At 39.5% G+C, this 17215-nt stretch overlaps 1 protein-coding gene across 24 annotated transcripts in view; it reads right to left on the bottom strand.

Annotated features, from left to right (window-relative positions):
- SGIP1 (SH3GL interacting endocytic adaptor 1) overlaps positions 1-17215 on the bottom strand; it is a 213973-nt gene that overhangs the window by 58322 nt on the left and 138436 nt on the right. For 13 of the 24 annotated variants that reach the window (XM_067726463.1, XM_067726466.1, XM_067726467.1 and 10 more), the window contains 7 exons: positions 17115-17139; positions 16096-16147; positions 14687-14772; positions 11580-11672; positions 10106-10180; positions 7270-7761; positions 492-619 (listed from right to left, as the gene is read on the bottom strand). In XM_067726463.1, the coding sequence (XP_067582564.1) occupies positions 492-619; positions 7270-7761; positions 10106-10180; positions 11580-11672; positions 14687-14772; positions 16096-16147; positions 17115-17139 (951 nt within the window). The remainder of the gene's footprint in view (positions 1-491; positions 620-7269; positions 7762-10105; positions 10181-11579; positions 11673-14686; positions 14773-16095; positions 16148-17114; positions 17140-17215) is intronic. The other 11 variants (XM_067726472.1, XM_067726473.1, XM_067726474.1 and 8 more) reach the window with 2 other exon arrangements.

The raw sequence follows: 17215 nt of genomic DNA, 5'->3' as shown, positions 1-17215 counted from the left end.
CATGATGCAAGAAATGTCAGAAAAAACTCATTGGGTCATATCACCGTCCTTTATATTCACATAGTGTGCCTACCACCGGTAACTTCTCTGTAGTCTGGGGACAGAAATCAGGACTTGCCCTCCCTTGGAATCTTCCAAAATCAGATAAATATGGTGAAAGGAAACACCTCCCATTCTAAAGGATTTAGCACAATTGAGCATTATTATCTTAATTTTCATCAAACCCACTGTAGAAGAACTAAGGGCCCCAGGATCCTATTCCTACTATTTTCGACCTTGGCTTGAAAGGTGTTAGAGATTTGAGGGCAACTGAAACGTACACTCTGATTGCAGTGACTGTCTTTCAGATGTCACCTGTCAGGGCCATTTGTACAAGCACTGTAAGTAAGACTTAGACCTGAAGTTGAGATGACCCGCATTCAGGCACTTGGACTCCTGTTTGTCATTCCCACTGGATGTTTCTGAGCAGGCCAGGGCAGAAGGGAACATACCACATCTCCGACTCCAGGCTTCCCTGGAGGTAGCTTTGGCCGAGACGGAGGCCGGGGAGGAGGTGGAGGTGGGGTCGTGGTGCTGCAAAGAACCAAGGGGGTGGCTGGCCGAGCAGGGGATGATGCACCTGAAAAACAAGCTGGTGTTAAAAATGACTAGGAACGCAGGTGGCCAAAAGTGCTGTCATCACTGGATCCCGCCTTCCCCATTCCCCAACACAGTGTCAATCACAGCCATTTTTTTCACCTCAGCAGTTAGTACAGTCAACTCTGTAGCACATGGGGTTTGGGTTTGTTTTTTTTTTCAATAAAGAAAAAAAATCACTAGGTTGATGGCAGAAGCTGAAGCTCATTGCCTTTTGTTGTCATGTGACACCCAGTGAAAGGTAAATCCTTTTATTACTCCCTGTGACAGAAAATATATTCTTAAGACTCTTTTGGCTGGGTGGGCGGGTATCCTTCATTTTGACCATGGTACACACCAAACTTATGATAAATTCTCTTGATTTTTGCATATTCAGAATTTATTTATGTCCAAGATGAAAATGGAGGTTAGAACTTGAAAAAAAAAGATTTTTCATATTATATGTATATATACATATATATAAATATGTGTGTATGTGTGTGTATATATATATATATATAAATATTTACGTATATAAAACACAGAAGAGAAGTATCCTTCTTACTGTGCTTCAAGATATGAGTGCTAACTTCATAAATGTAAGCAAACACTTGATGGTAAGCAAAGGACAAAATGTAAGAAAGTAAATTAGATGGTACATGCATATTTTGTGTGTAGAATCTTAACAGAAACACATTGAATTTAGAGGATTTTATTTTTCAAACGTGGCTAGGTAGGAATCTGTCTGTGTAGAGGTTGCCTGCGATGATTTTTGTGATGATTTTTAAAAGAGCCCTTGGATTTACTTTTCTGGCTGTCAATGACAAGCATGTGAAACACAGAGGACACACAGAGGTTGGCATGCACGCTGATGAGCACACCAGAGAGGTCTCTAGACTCAGGGGTCTGCCTGTCTTCAGTCATCTGTCCGGGATACACGGGTAAACTACTTGGCTAACAACCTTAAGAAAGTCAAATCAATATTCCAAACTGTTCTTGTTCAGTCAGAGAACTTCCAACTACTCCTGAGGTTTTTTTCACTTTGATTAGAAGCACAGGTATCAAATCACTCCAAGAAAAGTCTAAGAAATTGTGCCCCAGGAAAATATCTCTCCCCAAATAGCCTCCCCTCCAACATGTCACAAAACTCTGTTCTCTGGAGAATCCTAGACCAGCACCTCCATGTCCAGTTTTCAGATTCTCAAGGAGATTTGGAGTTGAGCAGCAAAACCCATCACCTCAGCATCTGCTCCCATCTTAGGCATGTCCTGGAGGTGAAAATCTTGCTCCTTTGTTTAAACAATTTGAAATGTTGAGTGCATTGTGTTTCTCTGTGTTGCTTATTCTAAGTGTAGTTTCATCGGTGCGAAACCCTAATAATTATTACCACCCATCCCTACCGATACCTCCTCTCCACCACTACCAACTTTTTATTGTATACTCACTTTTTATTTTATTGGGTCAGCATCTATGTTAGGCATTTTACATGCATTATCTTATTTTACCCCCACAATAAGCTTTGGAGGAAGGTACTTCTACTATCTCAGTGGAAAGTAAAGCTCAGAGATATTCAGTAACTTGCTCAAGGTCACGTAGCTCAAATGGTCTATGTAACTACAAAGCCTGAGCTTTTAAATGCAGTGTCTTGTAGCTTTAGGTGGACCTTAGCCCCATATTTTGCACAAAGGTCTTCTTTTCGCATGGATAGACTGTATACTTTTCTCTCAATATAAATATTCTTAGTCTTTGGCTAATCTTCTCTGAATAAAAGAATAGGGTATATTTTGACAGGTCCCACTACAAAGTTTTCTTTATACCCAGGATGTTTTCAGAAAACAGAAGTGACAGCAAAGAGATGGGAAATAAATCTTTACATAGCAAAGTCTTTGTCAGGAAGTTTTATGGAGCTTTTTTGAGGGTTCTACTTTGCTGGAAAACCATGCTATAGGAGCAGGTCAAAATGTCTATCCATGGGTCTATTTCCAAGAAATAGTCTTCCGAGTCAATCTCGGGAAAAGGTCAGCTGTGGGATCTTGACTTCTCTGAGCCTCAGCTTCCTGTTTTAAAAAAATAAGACACGTTTCTATTTTGCAAAGGGGTTGTCACAATTGGAATGGACAATGCTTATTAAAGTATTTACTAAACTATAAAATACTACACAAATGGAAGGCAGTTGATGATGGTAAAGATTGTTTTTTGATACAGGTACGACTAGAAGCAAGGAAAAAAGTGGCTAGTTAACTGGTTTCCTTTTCCTTTTGTGGCACGTTTTCTTTACTGTTTTACTCACTTTTTCTTTACTGAATTGATTTCATTGATTCGTTGTGCAGTTAGAAGATACTAAGGGAGTGTTTAAGAAGCAAAACCTGCTTGACAGAACCCACACATTCAGCAGAGAGTAGTCAGGGCCTAAGGAGTATTTCACAACTGTACTAACGTTTCACACGATTTTGTGAGATTACACAATTATTTTGTATTGCAAGAATATAGAGGGTTATTATTTGTACATCTCTATCCTCATTCTTCTACCTTCAATTATACTTTCATTTTCCCTTCAAGCAGTGCTTATTCCCAAGAACAATGCTGGAAAATAATTGGACAACATTGTTTAACTTTAAAAATCACATGTACATCATCTGAGTTTTGTGAGTTCAGAAAAGTTGGCAACCATTGACATGCTCTCAATTCATCTGCTGCTCTCAACCTGGAGTTCGATCATAGCTTTGGTATGAGAACCGCATAAGGATGACTTCAACTTTCATCTCTCTTTTTGTGTGTGTGTGCTCGTGGGTGGGGGAGGGGAGTAGGGCGGAGAAGTGGTAAATCGAATCCAACAGACCTGAGGTCAGGCAGATACTGGCTTTGCTATTTATTGTTTTGCAACGGTGGCAAGTGCTATCTTTCAGCATCCGTTTCCTTACCAGTAAAATGAGGCTAATACATCACAGTGTTGTGGAGGAGAATCAAATGAATTAAAATACATGCACTTCGAAATATGTGAAGAATCAGTCTTTCCCAACTTGTGTTCCTTAGGACACAATTATACCATTGCTTTGAGGAAAGTATTAAACATATGTGGGAATGGTTTCACACTGCATTTCTTTTTTGGTGACCAGCACATTAAAAGCCCTAAAACAATACTGTCCAACAGAGCTTTCTGCAATGATGAAAATGTTCTGGAACAAGTGCTGTCCAATAAGATAGGCGTTAGCCACATGTGACCACTGAGCACTGAATTCTGCCTACTGCATCTAAATAACTGATTTTTAATTTTAATTAATTGCCATTAAGATTAAAATAGCCCCACGTGCCTAGTGGCTTCCATATTGGACATGTAGTTAGGAAATATATTTGTTTAATTCAACCCCAGGTAGCTCAAGGTTATTTGCTTATGGGGGGTTGTATGTGTGTGTCTGTTTGTGTTTAACATGCTTTACTATTGCTTTAGTTTCCCCAGTCGGGAAACGTTGCACTGAACGTTCTATCTTTACGGACACCTCTCTTTCCCTGGCCTCCAAACTTGCTGCAGGCCAAGAAAACACTTTCCCCATTCCATCCCCTGGGCACACACAGCCCACATAGGAGAAGAGATAGCCTTTGCCAAGAATCAGTGTCTGCATTCCAATAAAGCAATGTGTTGGCCAAACTATGTATTTTGAACTTTTGCCATAAGGAAATTAAAGTTCTTGGAGCAAATTCTTAACTTCCAACTTTTTCAATAGCAGGTAACTCTTCTGATTCACGAGGCCTGAGTACTGTCTAAACTTGGTCATTGGCAGTCATCTCAGTGTGAATGAAATTTTTAAAGTAGGCATAATGGTATCTAATTAAATATAGTTTGAGGTATACAAGATGAGTTATTCCCATCAGGTTAAGTTTTAAGAAGCAAGTAGTGATAAGCACTACGAATCTTTAAAACATGAGACCGTATCCTATTCTTTTAATCCTAAATTTACATTTCTTCCAGTCTGTGTATATTTCATCAATAAAAGATTTACAAGCAAATAAACTGGGACTTAATTAAGGAGATAATGGTGCACAGTTTTATTTATTCATGAGCTTCATTGGCCCAGTTCAGTTTTCTATTTAGAAATTCAATCCTTTAATACCAGCAAAGTATAGTTTTTTTCCAGCACAGTTATTAAGAATTGATAGTCTTTACTGGTAATATTTTCAAGTAATTTTAAATAAGAATATGGAAACTAAACACTAAAACTCCCAAGGATTCTAGAAAGAAAGCTAGAGCTTCTCTTGTCACTCATTAGCTCAGTGGTCAATTCAACCAAACAAGCATCTCCCAGAGCCTTGTGGAAGGTGTTGGAGGAGCTGGGTGAGTAACAAAGCTCCCCTCCCCCAACCAGAGGAGTTATGAGGAGAGCATAGTGGCTGGGCCACTGGAGAGAAGGCATTATTCCTTGAAAAGTTCTTTCGGAAGACTCAGAGCCTGGCCCAGGAAAGAGAGTCCCATCCAAGGCAATGGAAACATGCCCCTCTTTGACAGAGGACAACTAGCTTCTTTGGGGTTGAGGTCTGAACTGAAGGTTTTACCTAGGGGCCCTTTATTATCTTTACAGTTAAGTAAGAACCCCAAAGACCTAAAAAGGAATAGAGGGTGGAAGTGAGGCTCTAACCCTCTAGAATTATAGAAAGGAACACAGAGGAGTAGGTTTGGAGAGAAGACTTTTGGTGATCTTGATGACACTGTGCAGTACAGGTGTGTGTCAGTCTCAAATAAGTTTGGGATGTTTTGTCACTAAACCTTACAAGAGTGCCTGGAGGGCATAGTGGTTGAGAACACAGGCTTGAGATCAGAGAGACCCGAGGATGAATCCCAAGTCTACCACCTGCAGCTGTGTAAACTTGGGCAAATTACTAAACATCCAAGAGCCTTGGTTTTTCGATCTGTAAAATGGGGGAAATAAGAGTATTCACCTCATGGGGTTGTTGTAAGGATGAAATGATGTGCATAAAGTTCTTGGCATGAAGCCAGGACAAGAAACTATAGCTGTTGCTCTTATTGGCAAAATAATGGCTCTCAGAGGTCCTATAGTAAAGAAGCCTGCTGATTTTGTTTTAACATACTTTCCCAAACTTAAATTTTAGTACTGCATTCTTTTTCCTTCTTGGTGGAGGAAGGGCACACCTAATGGTATAAAACACTGATTTTGTGGGCAGTGCATGTGACTCTCCAGTCCTCTCCTTGATCGGCTTGGATGCTCTCACTTTAAAGCACAGAGCAGTTTGCAAACCAGAGCAAGCACTGAAAGATACTCCATTGAAAGCAGAAGCAATGATGACTATTAGAATAGAGACAAACGTCTTTCCTTTCTGTCTCTTACTGGATCTAAATAACTTAGACTTGGTCGCCTCTTTCAAAGAAAATAAAAAACAAATAGTCCTTGACACCTCTGCAAAGGAACCTAAACCAAACCCACAGGAACAGTTGGGAAGGCACTGGAGGATCTTGTCAGACAAACATGAGCACCAATGGAATGAATAATACAGAAGCTGCATTAGAAAAATCTTGGTCTTTCTTGGATATGCTTGGTAGTTCCCATCCTTTCATAATTAGAGAGCACAAAATGAAGCTTCAAATAAGGGAAACCAAAATATCAGATTCAAGGTCAACATGTGCATTTAGAATCCCAAAATGTACATTTCTGATAAACTGCTCCATCCCCTGTCACTATACTTAGAGTTGACCTCATAGGCTGATGAGCATGTCAAATGATGACATCAGAGAGCAGTTTGTTTCAGTGGCAGCTTGATTAGGCTGGGGATGCAATAAGCCAGCCTCTTTTTTTGCTGTCGTCTAAAATCTCTTTTTCAAACCCTACTTCTTTTTCTCTGAAGTAATTAGAGGAGTTAACATAGTTCTCCCACCATAAGGAAAATAAACAGAAAAAAAATAGAAGAAAACGCATTGATCTACAAAAACTAGGACTCTTGAAAGAAAATACAAACAGATTTATAAGCTTGTAAGTTGAATAATGTCTGAGGATCTAATGTATAACGTGGTGACTATAGTTGATAACACTGTATTGAATGACTGAAATTTGCTAAGAGAGTAGAACTTAAATTTCTCACCAAAAAAAGAAAAAAAAAGGTAAATATGTGAGGTGATGGACTGTGTTAATTAACTTGGTGGGAGGAATCCTTCACAGTGTATGTGTATATCAAATCATCAAATTGTACACTTTAAATATCTTACAATTTTGTCAGTTGTATCTCAATAAAGCGGAAAAAAACGAAAAAAAACCAAACAAACTAGGGATCTCGTGGAGGCATCTGATGAGGAAATCAGACATTAAACATGAAACTCATTTGCTGTGAAAACTGTCTTTCTAGAACTTTTCCTGAATTCTAAACAATGACATCACAGCCTTCTTTAAAAAATATACACCTTATCTGCAGGGTGGAAGGCAGGGCACTCCTAAGGGCTGCGAGTGCAGGGCAGGACACATCCACAGACTTGCACTATGACCGTGAGCATTCGATGCACTAGTACATGCCACAGGGCACAGGACACCCACGCCAAAGGAGGGATGGCTGAAGCTCTAAAGCCAACTGCCAGGCAGGAGGAGGGCGTTGCTCACACTGCAGTAGCCACGGCCATTCCCCGTCACACGAAGCACACTCAAACATAAGACGTACCACTGGTGGTCCCCGTACCACTGCCCGAGCCAGGTCCGGGGGATGAAACCACAGTCCTGTAGGTGGGTGGTGGTGGGGCAGGCGGAGTTGCTCTCTGCCCCAGACCCAAATCTTTAGGAGATGAGATTGTTTCTAAGTAATCATCTTTAATGAAGGCCTGCTCAGCGACTTTCTTCTGGACTTCTTCTAAGTTGAGTGGCGATGGTACATTGCGAGGGGGACTTGGAGGTCCTGGGGGGCCAGGAGGGCCCGGGGGGCCCAGAGGTGGGGAGTCAGCTGGGTTGTCTGAGGCAGCTGGTGGGGACACCACCTTTTCCCTTGGAGTCAACTCTGGAGTAACACGTTCCGGGGATGTATCAGAAAAATGGACCCACTTTTCTTCAGCATTAACAGCAACAGACTTGGGGGACAACACAGGGCCAAAAATGCTGTCCAAGTCATTGATTGATGGTAGTTTTTCAATTTTGACCTCTGTGGCTGCCTGGTCATTTCCTGTGGTTAAAGTAGTTGATTTTAAAATTTAATTGACTTTGTTAAAATTATTTGTATGGGAAGTGGGAGGGGTGAGGCAAAGCCTGGTAAATAGATTGTCTTGTGAGGTGCCTAGGTAGGCATATTTCACAATGGAAAATCTTGGTTGGAGTTGAAGGGAAGGGAAGAGTTCCTTGCGTCTACAATATGAGTATCGCCTTTTTTGCTATTATTTACCCTCGTGTGGGGTGACCCGAGTTGGCTACTTCTACCATCATCGAGAGCACTTGAGCACGCGACTGCCCTCCAAGGCTGCTCACAGGCATGCAAAGTGTGGTCATTCTGAGAAGGCAGTGTTAGGTTCACAGAAGTGTACAAGCTCTGGAACTGGAAATTCCAAAAGGGAGGTCCCTTTGGAAAATCTGGCCTACTGAAATACAGAGGACACAACCAAAAAAGAACTGATAGCTGGAAATGACCCTCATTTGATAAAGATTGTCTACTCTGGCATATTAAATGAAAATGTTTCATGAAACTAATGATAATATCTGTGAGTTAAAAAAAATGATCACATCATAATTAGTTGTATAGCCTCCACCTTGAACACACCAGAAACACAGCACAAAGATTATATAAAGAGATATCCCCACATGAATATTTACAAACATACACATACACACTCCACACACCACACACACATAGGATAATGAGAATACATTTACTACTTATTAGAACTGTTACATACATACCTGTTTAATAGGGAAGAAAATTATAAAAACACCTTTATAATTTCTTTTCTCAAGTCTAACCTGTTAACAGCGAAGGCATAACTGATGTATATCTATCTGAAGTCGCAAAACAAAAAAGTCTGTTTTGCTTAAGTATTAGCATTAGCTATTCTTTTTAATTCTTTTCAGTAATAAGAGAAAAAATTAAAACTATCTTCTACAGCTTGGCAGGAAATACTTGATAACAATTGAAATGTGAGGAAGTGTACCTTTTACTAAACCGAGGTTATTTAAATTAGAAATTGTTACCTAAATAATTGCAAGGCATGAGCAGAAGCCACTTTACCTTTAAATAACCTTCTAGCTATAAGAGCCGGCTTAATATTTCCATATTTCACATTTGAAAAGAGTTAACCTTCAAGGTTCCAAGGCTACAGATAAATGGGCCACAATATTTATAATTTTGTTGCTGGTAGATTTATTTATCTCTAACACATTCATGGGAATCCAAGGGGCCAAAATGATTTGAACTTGCAAACACCTTTACCTGTGACACTCTGGATGACTGTTGGGTCTGAATCAATGTAAATTTCATAAATGACTATGTCTTGCATTTACTCTTGTTGATAAATACCCCACTCTGTAGCTATCAAACTCACCAGGCTGCATAAATAGCTAAGGATGAAGCTGCAATAGAATTCCAAAGGTGATGAAGAACTGCATTCTAAGGACCCAGGCACATAAAATAACTACTATTGTCTTTTTTTTTTTTTTTTTTTTTTTTTTGCGGTACGCGGGCCTCTCCCGTTGCGGAGCACAGGCTCCGGACGCGCAGGCTCAGCGGCCATGGCTCACGGGCCCAGCTGCTCCGCGGCATGTGGGATCTTCCCGGACCGGGGCACGAACCCGTGTCCCCTGCATCGGCAGGCGGACTCTCAACCACTGCGCCACCAGGGAAGCCCACTACTACTGCTTTTGACTTGCTAGTCCAGTAAGACTAGGTAGATTATAAACTGTAGGAATACATAGTATTGATTTTAATAGACGGTAAAGATGTGCCTTAGAAATTATCTGTCTAAAGGCATGCAGCAATTCCTTGCCATATTTTATCATCCTTACACATCTCTTTGCCGTGGGATAATAAATACTTTAATAACTACTGGGAAAAATTCCCACCACCCAAGCTTACCTGTATGCTGCATATCCCGGGAACCATTCTATTATCATTGTGGACGATACAGTTTTAATTCTAGAAAGAAACTTATTGGTTCTTGGAACAATACAAATTATGCCTTTTAATTTGTAAATCATTACAGTGAGATCCAATGAAATGAGATGTCAATTGAACAATGACTTTTGATATGGAGTTTGTTTTCTTCCATCTCACAAGTAAATGTGGCCTTTGTTCAACAACATTATACAGAGAAAACATGAGTTAGGAAAGTGAACCCTTTTGTGAAACCTGGGAGTGATACTTTGAAAGAAGTCTACATAGTGAAATGTAATGGCAATAAAACTAAACGCAAACAGTTTCATGTTTAGTCTAGCCTATAGCTTCCAACACATCAAGAGCATGTTGAGGTACGGGGCCACTGCTGATTGCCTCGTCATCCCAGAGCAGAAAAAATAAAGCTTACCTGGTCCAGTTGTTAAGGGGGAGCCTGTTCGGGGTGGAGTGGCTGGTACGTGTTTTGGAGGCAGTGGTGGAGGTGCTGCCAGGAGATAAGAAGCCAAGCATTGCTGATCACACTCTCCCTAAGTTACACAGTATTCCCTAGGTAGGCAGGATTGGGGCTTTCGCTCATACTTCTGCCATTGGAAAAGGAATAGCCATTAACAATCCATCTTCTTTAAAGTTCAAAGCTAAGGGATTGAAGCAGGACTCATTCAGATTCTTCCATTTTATGATAAGAATTTGTCAAGAGAAAGTCAGATAGTAACAACAATAACACCAATGTTGATTCATTCCTTCCTTTGTTCAATATGCCTCAAGTACCAATGAGGTCCCATGTCCTGTACTAGGAATGAAGGACGTGGGTTTGACTACAACGAGCCTCTGGCCTCAAGGAATTTACTACTGAATGAATGAAGATCATGGTCACAGGCAATTACTGTCCAGAGTATGATCAAGTACAATGAGAACAGCTTGGGTAGGGGCTCAGGGGAGGGTTTTTTTTAATAGAGTCAGAATATTATGGCTTGGATGGAGTCTGGAAAGATTTCTCAAAGTTATATGTCTTAAATTTTGAGTATATTTTTGAAAGACTGAAGCAAAATGATTTGGATCAAGGAAGAATGAACAGATTCCTTTGATGAAATTATAGCTAAAAAAAATCCATGAGATAGAAAAAGTATTGTATTATAGCCCCAACCCAGAGACTCATCCTTCTGAACTGGGCTTGTCACTTTGTGGGCCAAAGTTAAGAATTTCAACAGGTACGCTGTTTTCTTATTCTTTCTTTAAGTGTATGTTTTCCTCTCACTACTATATTTGGTAGATTTGATGAGTTCACTTTTTTCTTCAGGACTTCTTTCCCCAGCCACCTGGAGTAAGGGTTGGGGGCATTCTGGAATAAGTGGAGATGATGGCTCTCTTTGCTTTGAGATGAAATTGCCCTGATCTCCTATCTCAGCTTCTCTCTATCATATGGCATCATTTCTTTTGTTCTCCAATTATCACTCTTTCCTCTCAATGTGTCCTCTCTGTTCTCTGTAGCCTCAGTTGTTCTGTAGGCCTAGCAGAGACCTTATCTGATTTGGTTACCTCTGTGTTGTGTGCTAGCCCATGCCTGGAGAATAGCAGGGTCTTTAGTTCACTTGCTTATCACTCCTACATAAACCTATTGAACGAATGAATGAGCCTGTGGGACGTCAGAAGAAGCTATAGATTCCAAGTTACTTATTCTGCTTTATTTATTACATTATTCCTGTCTCAACCAACTGTCCTAGGTCCCTGTAACTCTAAAGCTTATCAGGATAACATCTCTTCTTAATGTTAAACAGTCCAAATGTGGCTTATGTAGACTTTGTAAGGGTTGCCTAATTTCACTATGCAGGCAGACAGTAAAATGAGTCACTTATTTTTCCAGACAGAGCAGACCCATAACTTACTTCCAGTGGGAAAAGGCCTTGTTAACTTTGGCGACTCCGTGCTTGGATTAACTGGTTGGCCTGGACCCCATATCTCAGGCTGATCTAAAAGAACTGGAAACATAAAAAGAAAATTTCCCAGGGTGAGTTCAAAAAAGAAACGTCCTGAGTTTAGAACTTAAAATTTCAATTTAAAGTTGAGTTTCACAAAATTACTTCTGTCTTCCCTCAGTCCCAGCAAATTAATTTAGAGATGTGTTGTTCCTCATTCTTTTCAAGCAGAGAATGGACATAGGAGCAGAGTGTGTGTGTGTGTGTGTGCGTGTGTGCGTGCGCACACACACATGTGCGCAGGGGGTGTCTGTGTGTGCACATATAGCTAAATAAAAACTTGCAAAACAGAGCGTCTGCATTCTTTTCCTGGTTGGTCACTTAAGGACATTCTAAATGTCAATACATGTACTGGCTCCTTTCTGGCACCCACTTGAAAATCCAGGCATTACTCCCATGGACATTTGTTTTAAGTTGGTTTATTTAAAGTTTGCTATGAATAGGCTTCAAGAATGAAGATGCCTGAATTCTGTACAGCGGTTCCCACCTTTAAAGCATCTTACGGGGTCTTTAAACAATCCTTTTACAGTATCATAAAGAGAAATTAAATTATTCAAAAAATGTTTGGTGAACATATTAAGAGAACCAGAAAAATAAATAAGTCCTTAGGCATCTAAAGTAAATCAGGGCAATTAGGTATTAGGCCTAAGGGCACTGAATCTAATATTTCTTCTTTTTTTTTTTTTTTTTGGTTGTTGCCATGGTAACAATGTAATGAACTAGCTCTTCTCAGCACCTATCATGTGCCAGGGTCTGTGTAAGTACTGCTTGTAATTCATTAGGTTGTAAAACAGGCTGGGAAGTCAGTTGGATGTGGATTTGAATCCAGCCTCTATGCTTACTCTAGGACCTTGGGCAATTCGTGTAAGCTCTGAACTTCCCTTCCTTCAGTGTAGAGATAATAAGAGCAATCTCAAAGAGTTACTAAAAGGATTAAAGGAGGTAATGTATATAAATATAATGTATATAAAATACATGTAAAACACTTATCACAAGGCCAGTAGCTATTATGATATATTTTAGTCCTCACCTCACCACCGTGTGGTTGATATTGAGGAAACCAAAGATTACAGTGATTAAACAACTAGCTCAATGACATACATGGTGAAAGTAGCAGAGCTAAGATCTGATCCCAGGCGTGCATTCCTAACTCCAAAAATATCCACTTTCCTCTCAGGCCTTGTAAACTAGTGATAGAAGAATCAATAAAGAAAGTAAGAGTGAGTAGATAAGAAAAGTAGGTGCAGGTATTGGAAGAGCTAGTATGTTCGGTGCAAATGTTGGAACTTTACAGAACTTCAGGGGCTGAAACCACCTAAAGAACAATCAAGACAGGCTCATTGACAAGTTCAGGTGTGTATCTCCTCTCCACCACAAACCTCAATGATGGTCTTAGCTCTGTTTTGTTTTAACATGAAAGCACACATTCTCCAAAGTTGTGATGTAGCATTTGGTTTTTTGTAGATGCAGTGTGGGACACCACTTTGATTTTTACGAACTGTTTTCTATTTTGTCTATCAGGTTTATATAATGTTATGGGATTTTTTAATAGGTAGATTCAAATGCAACAAATCAAACCCCACCTTCAGTCACTACACATGACTTTATGTCATTAAAAGTGAGACTGATCACAGATCGGTTAATAAGATAACTGAGAACCTCACCGCAGGGCCACCTTTATTTATGGATTCTAAGTTGTAGACATTTAAATCACTGAAGGACTATTTAGGGATGTTCTTTATACACTTTGCTAACTACATTGTTGAAAAACATTCAGCTGTGGCTGGCTGCTAGCTGTCTCCCAGGATCCATTCTCCATTTCTTCTACAGTTAAAGTTAAGCAGGCCATATGGCACTAAATTCTTTCTGATGGGTTCTGGTTGGAAGTGATGTGTCTCTCTTCCAGGTTTTGCTCTTACAAGAACTGACAGTGAGTTCCATGGGTCCTCCCCTGCCCCCCTTTCTTCTGATGGTGAGAGCTGGAGCAGCCCCCTCGCACCCAGAGATGAAGGCCACATGCGGAGGATAGAGGAGCCACCCAACCAGTCCTACATTGTGTACTTCGAGGCTGTTTACATGAAACAGAAATAAAATTCTATCTTGTTTAATTCACTGTACTTTGGAGTCTCTTTGTCACTGTATCTTAGCCTACGTACTATGCTTTCAAGTCTTGTTGTCCTTAACACTTATATCTAATTTCCTTCACCAATTGGTCCTAGAAAAATCATCTTTGATTGTACATAACCATAGGGGTCTTAAATCAAATGATTTCTATAAAAACATCCCATATTATCAAATATATAGCTGCTGGAGATCCATGCATTGGACATAAATACATTTTAGGAATAGATGAGATCCCTTTCATAAAGAGTTTCTTTTATGTCAGCAAGGTGTACATTACTCACAGCCATCCAAAAATGGTTAATGTTTAAAAGTTAAAATATTTAATTCTAGGAATAAATATTTAATAGGTAAACCCAACAATAACAGCCAAAATGATATTTCTCCCATAACATTTTATTTCTAAGTTGCTAAATGATTTAAGGTCATTCCTGGGTCTTGAACCTGCAAACAGTGTCTATTGTGTGAGTAAGACAGTTGACACCTTCACTGATGAGGTCGACAAGAGAGAAAACGTGGTCAAAGAGTCTATATCACAATGACAGTGACTATGATGGGGAATTTGAAGGTCTGGCTCCATAATAATGGCTGTCTGGCTGATAGAACACTTATTCCCCATCCAGTGAGTTGTAGAGATTTGCAGTAATTCTTATTGACCTCTTTTGAAGAGTGAACTTGTTAGCTCTTAGCTACTTCTGGAAGTAAAGTTTCAAATCCTGAAATGCTAGAGGTCTGCAAACCAAATTCCCATGCTGAGAGCACACCTAGATCAAAACTATCCTTTCACATGAAGATCTGGTGATACATTACAAACATGCCTCAAAACACATTTACTCTAGGTAAGTTATACTTCATTGAAAGGAAAAACAAATCTACAGATATACAGTTTTTCCTACCTTCTGTCTTCTGTTCATCAAAAGCTGATTCTAATGGTGGGCCAAAGAGGGGAGCAAGTGCCATGGTGTCATCTGGAGGTTTTCTGCTGAATCACACACATTACAGCAAAACATAGAGAAAGGAAATATTAATGTTAAAAAAGATATAAAGCTTTCAAATATTTTCCACAGTAAGGCCGATGTATGTGTGTGCACTTATGTACATATATATGTATGTACTCAAGCTCCTGAGGGGCTAAAAAGTATATTTATGCAGAGGTCAAATGTTTATGGACAAAAGAATCAGTAAGAGGTAAGATCCCTCATTCTCAACGGGGGCCCAAGGGGCTGGTCCAACAGAAATAAGATGAAGAGAGAAACTCTTTCAAAGCATCTAAGTCTCTATACCTAGAAGAGATTATTAAAGATAACAGTTTATTGCAAAGCACCTTCTTCTCTTAAGATCTCAAAAACCATTTATATCTGTCTTCACCACATCTCTGTGTTGTAGTTAATGTGGGTTTATGATTAGTGAAAGTCAGGCACAGGGAAGTTAAGAAACAAGCCACCAGGAAGTTTGTGTTTGAATAAGAAACTGAGTCTACCAGCTTCTAACTTCCATCCTCCCCTGACCGCCCCACACAGTTGACTAATTATAACTTCCTAATACCTTAATACTGCACATTAGAAAAAGAAGAGCATTGAGAAATTAGGGGGGAAAGACAGGTAGTAAGTTAGACGCCCATCTGTCTACTAATTATTACTTAAACTGATTATTAAAGAAAAGCTGCATAATTATCTCCATTTCTTCCCCAGACCTGATTCCCTTCATTGATCCTCATGAGTTCTGTGTGTGTTGGGGGATAAGAGGTGAAGAGGAGAGGGGAGGGGTTAGAGAAGGAGGGAAAGTTAAAAGGATCCAGCCTTTAGATAGAAATAGGAGTCTTTGGGGGAAACATTGCTTATGTGCACAATACTTACTTATCCCAAGGATTACACAGTGTAAAACACAATGCTTTGCCAAAAACAAAAAACAAAATAGAAGATTCCTTTGGTGTGTGGCAGGTAGAATGTATCACAAAATTGTAGCCAGCTAAACAGGCTACTCTTTGTAAGGCAATATAATCATATTTCAGATCAGCATTCCAGACACCAAATGACGTCTTCATGTAGACGTTTAATCCTCTCATTAGTGAGGGGCTCCATATTCTGATAGATGTTACTTTAGTTGACTACAGGGTACTTTCCTAAAGATCTCCCTCAGGCTGCACTTAGGAGAAATGATAACATATTTGAAACTGCTGTGACACACACATATGGGCAGGCCCTTTGTTATTAGATGCTGAGACTTTAGCCCAAAGGAGATTTGTTTCATTGTTAACAGTGCATGATGCCTTGCATAAAACACAACTAGTGTTTTTCATGCTCACCTTATGAGTTCTGGAGTTGGTGTGGAACGCCTGGGTCTCGCTATTTCTTCACCTGACGCACAGGACAAAGGGAATTTTTAGGCATATTTTTACCATGTTTTTTCTTTTATGTCTTATGAGCTATGTTTGGAAACACTTAGAGATTTAAGTCCCATCAATAAGCAACTCCATGTGAAAACTTTGCAAAACAAACCCAGAAAACAAACCCTCTCCCCTGGCAATGCAACAGCCATATATTAGGCATATGTAGTAGCATTTTCTTTGGCATTTATAAAACTAGTTTACCAGGGAATTACCATGATAAGCCAGCAAATGGAAGATGTGTACACTGTAGAGCTTAGTGGAATAGCACACCATTCTTTCAATGCCTGCTGCCTTGATCAGTTCTGCTTTTCAATTACCATAAGAGAATACTAAGCCAGGCCATATGTACATAGTGCATGAATCCAGCATTCTCTGCCTGTTCTTTTCTTGAAATGCCAAGAAAATGTTATACCTTTAACTAGGAACCATTCATTTAAAATTTCCTAGAACGTGCTGTATGCAGCAGAAGAAAATCATGCCACATGTATATTATAACCTATTTCATATCGCTTTGGTTTACTAAGATTTTCACATCAAATAACACAAAAATGGGTAAGTTGCATCTACCTTCAGTTCCTTCAGCCCTCCTCCTCTCTCTACCCCAATCAGCAAACACACACTTGATTAAATTCATTTCTAAAGTCAAATGATACAGTAAGAGTTGACAAATATAGGAAGAAAATAGCAATGTTTACCCCAAAACATATTCACTTTCAGGATCTAAACATTAGTCATTCAGAACCCACAGAGCCCTTTTATCATTACAAGATTTCTTTTATCATTACAAGATTTCTTTGCTCTAAGAGTAAGACATTTGGAAGCCTTAAAAATCAAGCCCAAGAGTGTATGAGTCGAATGTATATATGCTCCAAGATCCAAGGAACTGTTCCTTCTTTTAAATCGTACTCTATTTCTGGTAGCTAAGATATACTTACTGGATAAGTTCCTTTTAATTGCACCCTAGAATTAGAAATAGACACTATAAGGTTTAAGACCACATATATGTTATGTACAATATGTATATTTCTGTCATTTC

Source organism: Pseudorca crassidens, chromosome 2 (assembly GCF_039906515.1).
Source record: "Pseudorca crassidens isolate mPseCra1 chromosome 2, mPseCra1.hap1, whole genome shotgun sequence".
Taxonomy (NCBI): domain Eukaryota; kingdom Metazoa; phylum Chordata; class Mammalia; order Artiodactyla; family Delphinidae; genus Pseudorca; species Pseudorca crassidens.
This window is presented reverse-complemented; position numbering and strand designations above follow the sequence as displayed.